The sequence below is a fragment of the Cervus elaphus genome, chromosome 18 (genome assembly GCF_910594005.1).
Source record: "Cervus elaphus chromosome 18, mCerEla1.1, whole genome shotgun sequence".
Taxonomy (NCBI): domain Eukaryota; kingdom Metazoa; phylum Chordata; class Mammalia; order Artiodactyla; family Cervidae; genus Cervus; species Cervus elaphus.
The window spans coordinates 51,905,991-51,919,178 of NC_057832.1; the positions used below are offsets into that span (position 1 = coordinate 51,905,991).

The 13,188-nt window shown below is 33.4% G+C and overlaps 1 protein-coding gene across 4 annotated transcripts in view; it reads right to left on the reverse strand.

Annotated features, from left to right (window-relative positions):
• Positions 1 to 509: 509 nt before the first annotated feature.
• Positions 510 to 13,188, reverse strand: part of PHTF2 (putative homeodomain transcription factor 2) — a 125,172-nt gene continuing 112,493 nt past the window's right edge. For all 4 annotated transcript variants that reach the window (XM_043871637.1, XM_043871636.1, XM_043871635.1 and 1 more), the window contains 5 exons: positions 11,497 to 11,583; positions 6,703 to 6,858; positions 5,711 to 5,806; positions 3,535 to 3,660; positions 510 to 2,909 (listed from right to left, as the gene is read on the reverse strand). In XM_043871637.1, the coding sequence (XP_043727572.1) occupies positions 2,889 to 2,909; positions 3,535 to 3,660; positions 5,711 to 5,806; positions 6,703 to 6,858; positions 11,497 to 11,583 (486 nt within the window). In that variant the 3' untranslated portion in view covers positions 510 to 2,888. The remainder of the gene's footprint in view (positions 2,910 to 3,534; positions 3,661 to 5,710; positions 5,807 to 6,702; positions 6,859 to 11,496; positions 11,584 to 13,188) is intronic.

Genomic DNA, 13,188 nt, shown 5'->3' on the forward strand with positions numbered 1-13,188 from the left:
TCATTAAGAGACCCAATTTTAAGCTTAAAGAAAGTGGTAAAGTGCACTTGAATGAACAGTCCCTGATTAAGGCCTATGAACATTTGTACCAGTCAGAGAACAGAAATATTACAATGCTTACCCATGTTATTGTTGGCCATGATCTCTCTTGTTGAAATCATGTGTAAAATCACTTGGTTAAAAACACAATCCTCCTGATAATGAATTTTAATACCCCAGGCTACAGCCAGTTTTCTGTATTTAAATACAAACAAACAAGCAAACAAACATTAATGATGTCATAGCATTTTGGTGATGAAAAGCCTGTGCGCTGATTCTTCTTTCATGTTCTAAGAATCATAATGCAAAATCTGAAATGTTGGAAAGGTTTTAAAAATGTATTCCCACTCCCCTCAAATCTAACAGTTACACCTAAAGTTTATGCTACAGTAAGTAACAAAATTACCATAGAAATGTGCATGACTTGAAAATTTGAAAAAACAAACAAAAAAAACCAAACCCACTCCAGGTTTAACACTGTCAGTCATAGAACGTTTTATTTTAAACTTGCCAAGTTCAAACTTTCAAATACGATACATGTGGCAAAGAAACAACAACAGTTAACACACAACATCTGCCACAATTCTATCTTTGAACTGTCTTTTCTATATTATGTGCTATTTTACAATTTCTTTCAATTTCTTACATTCATTGTATTCTTAAAGGCAGCAATGTCAATTTTTCTGCTTTGAAAACAGTTCCATTAATGTTCTGAAATTACTTAAAATGACAACTTTTTCCTCTTAGTATTCTACTGCTGCCATATTAGTGACATAATTCAACATATTATTAATACGATGTTGAGAGGTACACTGTACTTAATAAATCAACTCCCAACTCCAAGTTGAAATGAACTTCAATCAAAAAACAAGCATTTTCCTAAATCAGTTTACTCAGCTACTTTTCTCAAAAATATTTCCATTCTGAAATAAGGTTTTTTTTGTGAGATACAATAGTTTCATTTTTATTCCTAACAGAACTCATGCTGTACTTTTTTTTCTCAAAATATATTCAATATATTCTGTGCAAAATGTTAAGTTCTGTATAGGTATGTACCTTATCTTGAAAAAGTTTATAAAATATAATTCCTAAAAACAACCTCAACATTAGACAATAGAGGAAGAATAAACGTATCAGACAAAGCCTAATTTTTCACAGGAGAAAATAAGTATGTTCTTAAAGCTCCAGTAATACATTCCTTGAAAAAACTCAGAATGCACTTTGGTCATTATTAAACATATTAGAACATAGGCAAATAAAACAAAATGTTTTTGTTTTCTATAGAAAGAAAATATACTATACAATGAGGCTGATTTGAGGCTGATCAAAAGGAATGGTGAGAGCAAAGTGATATGATATGGCTCTGTTCTCCACACATTCCTGATCTTAAGATTATGATTTGGGGATTAAAACTGCACCAGTCAAATAAATCATTTACAATTAATTATTTTAAATTCCCTAAAACATTGTAAAAAAAGGTGAGGATATTCAACATGATACAACTTGCACCAAGAAAATTCTAGATTGTTTCAAATAAAGTCTTTTAAAAACTAGACACCCAGTTTTAAAAAAAAAAAAGTTCGCTAAAACATTTCATATTTCATGTAACTCCTAAAATTTGATTGTACAAATATAACAACTTAAAATCAAGGCCCAATGTAAGATACCATCATATTTGCCCTATTTACCTAACATGCCAACAGATAAGTTCTCATTTGGACACTTGGCAAATTATTTGGAAGGGAGGGAGGGGGTTACTTTCTAGGTTAAAAGCATCTAAAATAGCCCTTATATAATTGCGAGTTGAGGAGGGAGATGTACGAGATAGCAGAATTTGCAAGCTGTCGCTATTTTTCCTGAAAACTCATATATAGTTTTACAGCTAGCAATCAGGAATATCTGATTAGTCCTTAATGTTATTAAGTTGTTCATTTGAGTGTGGTATGAATAGCATACACTATAGTGTACCATGGGGAGAAATTATTTTACTTGAGTAAACATAACATACTTGAGTAATATCAATAGGCACTTCACTTGTGAGATGAGTATATACCTCACCCAAAAGGATACCATATCATGCCCTAGTACACTATAACATACCCCATATAAAGACACGCATTAAAAGTAACAATTTTAAAAAAGTGCACATTTTGAGCATGCACAGTTGGAGCTGTGCAAACAGCCCAGTGTTTCAAATAAATACAATTATTACTAGTTAATTTTTATCAAAATATCTTACAGTATGGTAACCATTTACAATTATTGCTCTATTAAGAGTTTTATCATCAAAGAGCACTTGTTGACCTGTTGTGTAATACCATAGATATTAATACTGAAGGGTGCTTAAACTGCAGCTTAATCAGTTTAGATCCTGGCATTGTTCCAAAATAACTCAAAAGAAACCCGGACTGGATCTTGATTTACTGAAGAAAAATGCTTTATGTGTTTAGCTGAGTCTGATGCAAGATGACAAAGTTAAAGAAGTTTACTTCAAGTAAGGCAAGTCACGGCATTGATGGAGAAACAGTGTTTAGCAATGGCTTCTATTCTCACAATTTGTTGTCATTTTTTATGAGCAATTACCAGGATCTCAAGTATCTGGACATCAGTTTCATCACCCTTTCAACAACTAAGTATATCAATGCTAAAAATAAAATATAAAGACTAAAATAAATGTAAAAAACAGTGAACAAGTGAAATAAATATAAGAATTGCACAGGACAGTCTGATGTAAACACTTCAATTTCTCAGCTGAGATTCCTGAAGCAAAGAGTCAGTGACTGCTTTCAGGCAGCTTAGTTGGTACTCTTATTCTGGAAAAGAGGCTACATCTTCTTTTCTCTGAATTGTCATGATTTAATCTTCCAGAGCTAGTGAAAAAATAATACAAGTAGGGACCATTAGAGCCAGTTTTGATATTGCAACTTATTAAGTTATATCACATGATAGTTTTTTATCTAAATTTCATTCATAAACAAGTGAAGGTTCTATTATTTTAAATTCTTTTATTTTCAAGAATTCACCTCAAACAAATAAAAAAGTGAAACTCCAATTTCTCTTGCTTTCTCTAACTGGAAAGTGACAATATACATCTACACCGGTTAATATAAACATTCACTAGCAGCTTTGCACATGTTGGAGGATGCATATATTGCTATATAGATAAATAACATAGCCTTTGGCCAAAGCTTTTTTTAAAAAATCATCTAAATTAGATTCATCTTATATATGAGTAAAAAATAAGCACTTCCACTTATCCTATCCAAGAGTACCATTTGTAACAAATACTGTTCTGAATGAGAAGCTCCATCAGTATTATAAGCCAAGAATATTTATCATTCTTTGAAAATAAATGTTATCTTCATTAACTGTATATAATATAATCAAAATGATCCATTACTATACATGTGAGATCTCAAGAGTGTAAGGGTGAAATAAACATCATGAAAATGTAACAGGGTACTAAGAAATTTAAAAATACCTGCAAGCCCTTACCTTTAAATTAAATCCAAGCAAGTCACTGATAACACCAGAAACAGCTGACAGGATGACAACCTGGGTGATGTTATAAAGCAGTGGATTCATTGTAAGTCCATATAGTCTAAAGGGACTGTCCAATTCCTAGCAGAAGAGGAAAAAACCATGAACCCAGATTCATTAAGAATTAGTTGTTAAATTAATTCAGGGCAATATGCAAAGAGAATTTTTACAAACACCATTTCAAAAGATAGTTACAAATCATGATAGTCTTAGAAAGAATAAACTTGGTTAAACCTGAGGTAAGTAAATATACTTTTAGGTCTTCTTAGGAAAAAGTGACTTTCATTTAAAAGAAATCTGTAACCTAAATTTGTAACTCCAATTTCTGTCCCAAACAAATGACTGATAAAAAATAGTTTCCTTTTAAGAAAGAAAGGAATTACTAACACTGCAGTGATGATGATATCTTATTAAATTACCTCCAAAGGGGGAATACCGAACCACCTGACCTGCCTCTTGAGAAACCCGTATGCAGGTTAGGAAGCAACAGTTAGAACTGGACATGGAACAACAGGCTGGTTCCAAATAGGAAAAGGAATACGTCAAGGCTGTATACTGTCACCCTGCTTATTTAACTTACATGCAGAGTACATCATGAGAAACGCTGGGCTGGAGGAAGCACAAGTTGGAATCAAGATTGCCGGAAGAAATATCAATAACCTCAGATATGCAGATGACACCACCCTTATGGCAGAAAGTGAAGAAGAACTAAAGAGCCTCTTGATGAAAGTGAAAGAGAGGAGAGTGAAAAAGTTGGCTTAAAGCTTAACATTCAGAAAACTAAGATCATGGCATCCGGTGCCATCACTTCATGGCAAATAGTCGGGGAAACAGAGGAAACAGTGGTTGACTTTATTTTTGGGGGCTCCAAAATCACTGCAGATGGTGACGGTAGCCATGAAGTTACAAGATGCTTACTCCTTGGAAGGAAAGTTATGACCCACCTAGACAGCATATTAAAAAGCATGACATTACTTTGCCAACAAAGGCCCGTCTAGTCAAGGCTATGGTTTTTCCAGTGGTCATGTATGGATGTGAGAGTTGGACCATAAAGAAAGCTGAGCGCCGAAGAATTGATGCTTTTGAACTGTGGTGTTGGAGAAGACTCTTGAGAGTCCCTTGGACTGCAAGGAGATCCAACCAGTCCATCCTAAAGGAGATCAGTCCTGGGTGTTCATTGGAAGGACTGATGTTGAAGCTGAAACTCCAATAATTTGGCCACCTGGTGCAGAGAGCTGACTCACTGGAAAAGACCCTGATGCTGGGAAAGATTGAGGGCAGGAGGAGAAGGGGACGACAGAGGATGAGATAGTTGGAATGCATCACTGACTCAATGGACACGGGTTTGGGTAAATTCCGGGAGTTGGTGATGGACAGGAGGACTGGTGTGCTGCGGTTCATGGGCTCACAAAGAGTCGGACACAACTGAGCGACTGAACTGAACTGAAAGAGTTAATATGAGATCAGATATACTGAAATTATATTATTTTTGACTGCTACCAAAAAAGCTTTGAAAATTTATTTATTGGTGATATATAATTATTATAGTGATTACTACAATGTATTACTACTTTTTAAACCAACTCAGGCCAAGTAAACAGTATTATTGTTTTGAGAAATACAAAATGAAAAAAAAAAATAGCAAATTAACACCAAATCTTCTTTTTTTTTTTTTTTTTTTAAATAAGGTGTTTGTTTATTTATTTTTTTTTTTTTTTGGCCATGCTCTATGGCATGTGGGATCTTAGTTCCCCGACCAGGGTTTGAACCCGTGCCTCCTGCATTGAGAGCATGGAGTCTTACCACTGGACCACCAGGGAAGCCCCCAAATCTTCTTTTTTAAAATCTATTTTAAGTTCTAGGATGCAAAAATTTCCAAAGATGCCAACTTCTACAATATTCTAAACATTATTAAGAGTCTTAAAATTTCAAAATGAAATGATCTGAATTACTTTGATTAGTTTTTCAATGAGAAATAAAATGTAAACAGCATGAACATGCTCAAAAATAATTTGGACAACAATTTCGATAATCCTGAAAACCAAACACAAAGCAGGATCTACAAACAAAAAAGTAAGAAAAGTTAGAACAGCATTTTCTACATGATGTCCATTTTCATTTTCACTCTTACCTTTAGCAATTTAGTAGCCAGTTTTAAAACATTGTTCACTAGTGTCAATTCCTCCTTTTTGTTAGGTTTCTTCTCCATTTTCAAGTAGAGGTTTATCTTTTATTAAAAAAAGAATTAACAATTAAATATACTTAAAATTATAACAAATACTTATTTTTTTATTATAACAAATACTCATTTTTAAGAGGAGCTGAAAAACATTTGCTAAAATATTAGCAGTAATTCTCTATTATTAAGAGTATAGGTGATATTAATATTCTTCTTCACACTTAACTATATATTCCTAACTTCTTACAGCAAATATTTTACAATAAGAAAATAATATTTTTTTAACTTTTCAAATGTAACTAAAAGCTGAAAGAAGGAAAACTGGATTTCATTATTTAAAATGTGAAACCCTTTAGTCCCAGATCCAAACCAACATAGAAAATAAACAATAACTAGAGTAAAGCAAATCAGCTGGTTTGTTTCCTACTTTCCCCTTTCCCTCTAACTGACTTGGTTTGACAGGGTTACCAATTTTTAAAAATCAAACTATTCCTGACAAAAATACTCAACAAGTTCACTAGAAATAAGTTTGTTTAAATCTTATGAAATAAGGAAAACTTTTTAATTCATACAAAATAAAGTTAAGTATCAAAATTATTAGGCTTTACACTTTCTATTGAATAAAAGTTTATGCTTATTCAAATATGGCTCTGGTACACTGCAATGCAAACCTATCCCAACAATGGGATTTCTACATTTCTAAAAATGGTATTTCCTGCTTATCAAATGAAAATGGGACACAGAAACAATAGCTTAAACTTGAAATCTGTATCAAGGCTGAACACTGAAGAAAGTTTTGTGCGCTACCAAATTTCAAGTTCTGCTCTGCAACATAAATGGTCTTAATAGAGGTTCCTGAAAAATTCTGAAGTAAATGAAAACTTTTTATTTTAACATGTAGGTATCAGACATTAATTTATAACATAATAAACATGAATTCTCACCTGTTCAGTAAGTAATATTGAGGTATTGCTATATTTTTTACTTGTTTCTGATCCAAGGGTAACAAATCTTAGGAGAAAAAGTGTTAACGAGATGCACCAGATTACCAGTTCCCAATTGTAGTGACAATCAAGGAAGATCTCATGTACATGAAGCAACTAAAAATGTAGGGAAAAGGCAATATGAAAAAGAATGTGATTCAAAAATTTCTTCTTTAAAAGAAAGTAAAATTTTACTTCATACAGATAGATCATGGATATAGTGTTACATTTTTCAAACATTTGACATTTCTTAGGAAATATTTCAAGCACATGAAAGGTGTGGAGTATGATGTAATCAAAACTCATATATTTACTTCCATTAAATCTTAATATCTTGCAATATTTTTTAGATTTTTCAAAAACAGAAGAGTAAAGATTCAAAGGAAGCCCCTTTAAACTTTTCCTTTCATCATTCCCCTTCTTCCCCACCCCTCTGTAAGGGTAATGACTTTTGTATTTACCTTTTCCACTCAGCTTTTATAGTTTAGCTAGGTATTTATGCTTATACTATGTTATGTTATATATATGTTGGAATTTGTATAAATGCTATCACATTGACCTTATCATTCTTCAATTTGCTTTTTAATCTACTGGATTTTGTTTTCAAAGCTTATCCATGATTCATTAAACTTAAATTCATTCATACTAACTACTGCAAGATATTACAGTAAAAGAATCAACCACAGTGGATTTGCCTACTCTATCAATTAACATTCACTGGGTTGCCAATTTCCTCATTGCAAACTATAAATATTCTCTTATGCCTCTCCTGGTCTTCTTGTGCACATGTAAGACCTTCTTCAGGAGTTAATATCTAGGAGTAAAACTGCTAAAGCCTTGGATAGTCACACATTCAGTGTTAGCAGATATTACAAATCTGTTTCTAGAAACAGTTGTGCCAATTTATACTCTCAGCAGCAGATCAGAGTTCCCTTTGCCTTCATATCTGTTCAGATTGGGTATTATTCAACTTCTTAACACCTGCCATTCTAATGGGTGTACATTGTTCTCTTACTCTTTTACTTTTCCAAATTACTTAGGGAGGATGAGTATGTTTCATATGCTTACTGGTCACTGGGTTTCCTCTTCTCTAAGTTAACTTTGTAAATTTTGTATATAACTTTTTCTATTAGGTTGTCTGTTTTCTTTGATTTGTTGAAGTTATTTTTGTGAATAACAAAGCTACTTAAATCACGTATTTTGCCAGTAGTTTTTCACAGACTCTCTTTTGTCATTTATGGTACTTTTTTAATACTTAACAAATTTTAGGGAGAGAAGAATAAATAAGAGACTGAATGTATCAGGTAAAAGTCTTATTTTAGACTGGCCCTTTACAGAAGTTTGCTGATTTCTGACCTATAGAAACAAAACTGATTGTTTTATATTGAGGTTATATCCATTTTTGTTGATCTGGTACTTCTAAAAAATGTGTCATGTTTTTAATACTTTGTCTGGAAAGTTACTAGAATATTATACATAGACATCCATACAGTCTATTTTTTTTCCAAATCTTTATACAATTTCTTTCTTTTCCCTATCTTCACTGGTTAGTACCTTCCTTAACTAGAAGTGATAAAGAAAGCACCCATCTCATTCCTGATTTTAAAGTATCTCAAAGATAATAAATATCATATGTACAGTGTTTGCTCCAGTTTTTGAAAGATTTTTATTTATCAAATTAAGGACAGTACTTTTCAGTCACTCTATTATGAATCTCCCATCGAAATTTACCAATTTGTTTTCTGAATCTATTGAGATGATCAGATGATTTCTCCTTTAATCAACTAAAGGAGTTCAAACTAGATAACTGGATTTTCTAAAGTGAAAACGTTTGCATCCAAGGGATAGGCTGTCTAGGTCATGGCATATTTACTGTTATTAACTGCTGGCTTCATCTTCTGAGTATTTCTGCATCTAAGCTGGTTCACTGCTTCCGGTGTTCATACTGTCTCTCTGGTTTGGTAACAAAGTTACATGAAGTACATTAAATGAGTTGGGGGAATATTCCCTTTTTCTACTCTCTAGATCTTTTGCATAGGATTAGGATTACTTGTTTATTAAAACATCTGGCAAAATTCATCTGTAAAAATCACAAGGGTCTTGGGGATTTTTGTTGGTAGCAGATTTTCAAACTACTGAATCAATACTGCTATATGGCTGCAGGGTCTTCTCAGCGCTTCAGTTACCTTCTGAGTCAGTTTTAATTAACATTTCTACAAAACTGTCCACAGAAGCTTTTAACTTTAATGACATTAATATATACTACTATTCTTTTTTTAAAAAAAATTCTCAACTATTTCAGTTTAATACTGTGAGTTTTCTTTTTAAACACTGCCATCTATAAGTATGTTTTGAAATTTCCAAATGCATGGTTTTCTTTTTGCTGTCATTGTTTTCTACTTTAGCTGTATATAACTAGAGGTCTGTATGGTATCAGTTGAGAATCATTTTGTCTCCTAGTACATGGGAAAGTTTAATAAACTGCTCTGTGTCTGAAAAGAGTATGTATTGTCCAATCTCAGAATAAAATTTTAACTGTCTTGTTTAGATACATGTCTTCATATTTTTGTCTGCTTCATCAATTATGAAAGAAATGTGTTCAAAGCTCCCAAAGTGACATTTTGTCAATTCCTTACTACAGTGCTATTGATTTAGGCTGCATATAGGTAAGAGTGAAGTTATGTGATAACACACACACAATTTTAGAATTGTTAGATCTTCCTAATAATTCTACAAAATTTTTGTCAGGTTTGTCTCTATCCCAGTAACATGTCTTAGATTACAGTCTATTTCATCTGCTATTAATGTTACTTTACCAGCTTTCTCTTGGCTAGTATTTATCTGCAATGTACTTTTCTATCTTTTTACATTTAAAACTTGACAATGTTATTATGTTTCATTTGTCTTTTGTTGACAGAAATAGATTTTATGTTCATTAGAGACAAAAATACTACAGGATGTACTTCAGGAATATGGAAATAAAACCTTGAAGAAAAGACTGAAATGCAACAAGCAATTGTGAGTAAAGAAATCAGTCTTCTTCCTTTTAATTGTGTTAGATTTTTCTGTTTTTGGTATTCGGCAGTATCTCTACTGCAGTATCTCTATAATGTATCCAAAGTGTCAATTTGCTTTTATTGTGGCTTCTTGTTCTTCTTGTCCTTCCTAAACCTGAAAATTAACGTCTTCTACTAATTCAGAAAACCTCTTAAGTCATCATCTCTCCAAATATTGCTCTCTCTCTTCTTTCAATATGAAATTCTTATTAGATATATGTTGGATCTCCTTTTCATATTTCCGTCTCTTCATCTCTGTTCTATATTCTGGGTAATTTCTTCCATCTCCCAGCTCACCAAATATCTTTGTCTTCAATTTGCTGTTTCTTCTGTTTGTTGTGTTTTTAATGTCAGTGACTTTGTAACTGCTATGAAGCAATGCTTGGGTATTTTTCAAATCTATCTGCTCTTTTTTTTTAATAGTGTTACCTACATTTTCAGTCATTTTAAACAAGCTTATAGTTTCTATCTGATCAGATCTGAAGTTGCTGGAGATGTTCTCCTGCTGTGTGTTAATTTGCTGACTCACTCATGTTAGAAAGTTTTTCCATGTGTTCTGAGACCTGAAGGGGCTTTAACTGTGCAAATTCTATGAGGATTAGGGTTGGTGTTACATCCCAAGAACAGTCTTGGTTTCGCTTCTTTCAGGTATCCAGGAGTCTAGGATCTTGTTATATTAACTTCTTGACACAGCAGCTACAAGACAAGATCTGTAATGTACACTTGAACCCTGAACCTGTATTAAAAGCTGACCTACATTTATATATTCTTAGGAGAGACTTTCTCTGCCTCCTTGGCCAGAATCCTGGCAAAACTGACCAAGCTTCCTTATTGTCTTCCTGTGCTGTTGGGCAGACTTTTTCTTATTGCACCTTTTCACTGAGACTATAGGCCTTTGAGGATTCTGGCCCTGTAGCTTATGTATAAGGAGGTACAGCAGATCAAGGCCTCATCTCCCGTTCTCAAATGGGCGTAAAATCTCAAGTCTCTCACATACTAACACCAACAAAGCACTTCAACCTAACATTAACACATATACTTAACTGCTCTGTTTTTCACTTTTATCCTCATTTTTGGCCCCTTACTGTGTTATAAACTGAAATATACAAGCAATATGTATATTTATAAAATAGCTCACTTATACATATTAAGATGCTGTTTATTTTCCCCAGTATTGTGTATTTTAAACCAGAAGAATTTTCAGGTAATCTAGCATATCTTATTACTTGAAATGGAAGTTTAAATTTCATAGCATAGAATATATCCTGAGATGCTTTTGTACTTCCTGACTAATCTTGGTCAATGAGAATTCTTTTTTCAGAGATGAGGCAGTTAAGTCACAGTGATAATTCAGGTATAAAATAAAAGTTAATATTAAATGTGAATAAAGCAGAGATCATGAAAAATAGTCTGAAAAATTTCCTAACTCTAGACACTCATCAGTTTGTTTGGGGAAATAAAGGTGAATTGTAGACAAAAGCTAATTATTTTATGTTCAATTAATAAGACACCTGAAAATAAGTTAGTCATTGTTCATCATGTAAATAAGTAAGATGCATTTACTTACTCTACTGAAAAAAATAAACTGTAAAAATTCAATTTCAAATTACTTATTACTTTGTTTTTTATTAGAAAGCCTTGGAGGTTGAATATTTATAGATCTGATTATCTAAGTTCTACACAGAATAAGTTAACTCACCTGGGCACAACAGATAAATACAACTGAGATAGTCAACAAGAAAGCAGATGAAACTATGACATCAACTGATCGCTGAGGACCTCGACGCTGGGGGAAAAAAGTGAAAACACTTTTAAATATATTTACTAATTAGCAGCTAATTCCATGCTTTCAACTAAGGTACTGATCCATCACTGCACATTGACCATAGCTTATGACATTGAAAATATACCTAATTTGTGAGATGAATTTTAATTATAAACTGTTACTATTGCCTGAGGATTTGCAACACAATGAAAAATGGTGAATAGATAGCCTAGAATTTGTAGAAGGATAACTCCCAAATATCCCATTTTGTCAAACCCTAACCATTTATTCAACAGGTTTCTTGGACACCTGCTCAGAATGAGGGACAGTGCTAGATGCTAGAAATATAGTAGAGAACAAAACAGACAAGGAGTCAAACATCAAGTTCACAGAGACAGATACACTTGCAAGTTGTGATGAGAGCTATGAAGGAAAGGTATAGAATGCTTTCAGAACACTGGTGACAAGTTTGGTACAAATATCACTTCCTTACAGAGATCTTCCCAGGCCCATACTCCTAACTCTCAGAAAGATTGTGTAGGCCTGGGAAGATCTCTCCAAGGAAGTGATATTTACACCAAAGTAGGGTGCAGTAGCATGATGGCACACAGCAGTGTTATTGGTAGAAGGAAAAGCAAGTGCAAGAGTGTAAAACAGAAAAGATCACAGTACATTCAAAGCATTGAAGCAGTGTAGGCTGGCTGGAATGCAGGAAGGAAAGTATTTCAAAATGAGACAAGAGGGACAAGCTGTCTGCAGCAGCTGAGTCACGAAGGGCATTAAAAGCCCTATTAAGATTTGGTTCTACATGCTAAGATCAATGGAGAATTTTCAGAAAGTTTTAAGAATATGGTCAAATCTACATTTTTAAGACACCTCTGGTAGCAAACTTGAGAAAAACATTAAAAGGAGGAAACAGGAACACTAGAGGCCATATAAGATCTAACTGCAGTAATCCAATACAGGAGATAATTGGTGGCTGCAATTAGGGTGGGGAAATTGAGAGAGAGAGAGAGAAGTAAATGGATTTGAGATACATTTTGGAAGCAGAAAGGGTGGGAACTGGTGATAAACTGAATGTTGGAAATCCAAGAGAGGAAGTCAGTACTCAGGATAATCCCTAGACCTTGGGTTACATGTTTCCCTCACTGAAGAATGAGCTCCTAATGAGCAGAGAGAGTTTGATCTCATCAATAGTGAATGGCACATGGTTAACATTAAATCAATGTTTATGGACTAAAATAATCAATGCAAAAAAGAATGCAATACCTGCTCAGGGATGCTAAGGAGAGCAAATTTTAGGTGGCTTCTCACTAAGACAGGTAACAAGGATCATATCCATCCTTCCAGCGGTGTCACAGTGAGGAAAAACAATCTACACTGATCTGTGGCATCGCCCAATGAAGACTAACTTAGCTGAATTTAACAAGTTAAATAAACAGCATAATGATTTTTTTTTTAAACAGAAGTGTAGCAAATAATGCAAAAGTTTTCTGCTTTTTCCTTGTTACCTCAAAATAAAAGTCATTAAAGATCTAAGCATGTCAGAGGACAGTTGGCCTTTAGGTCAATTTTACTAAGCTATGATTACTCCATACACAATGAAATTTATTGCTATGCAACAAA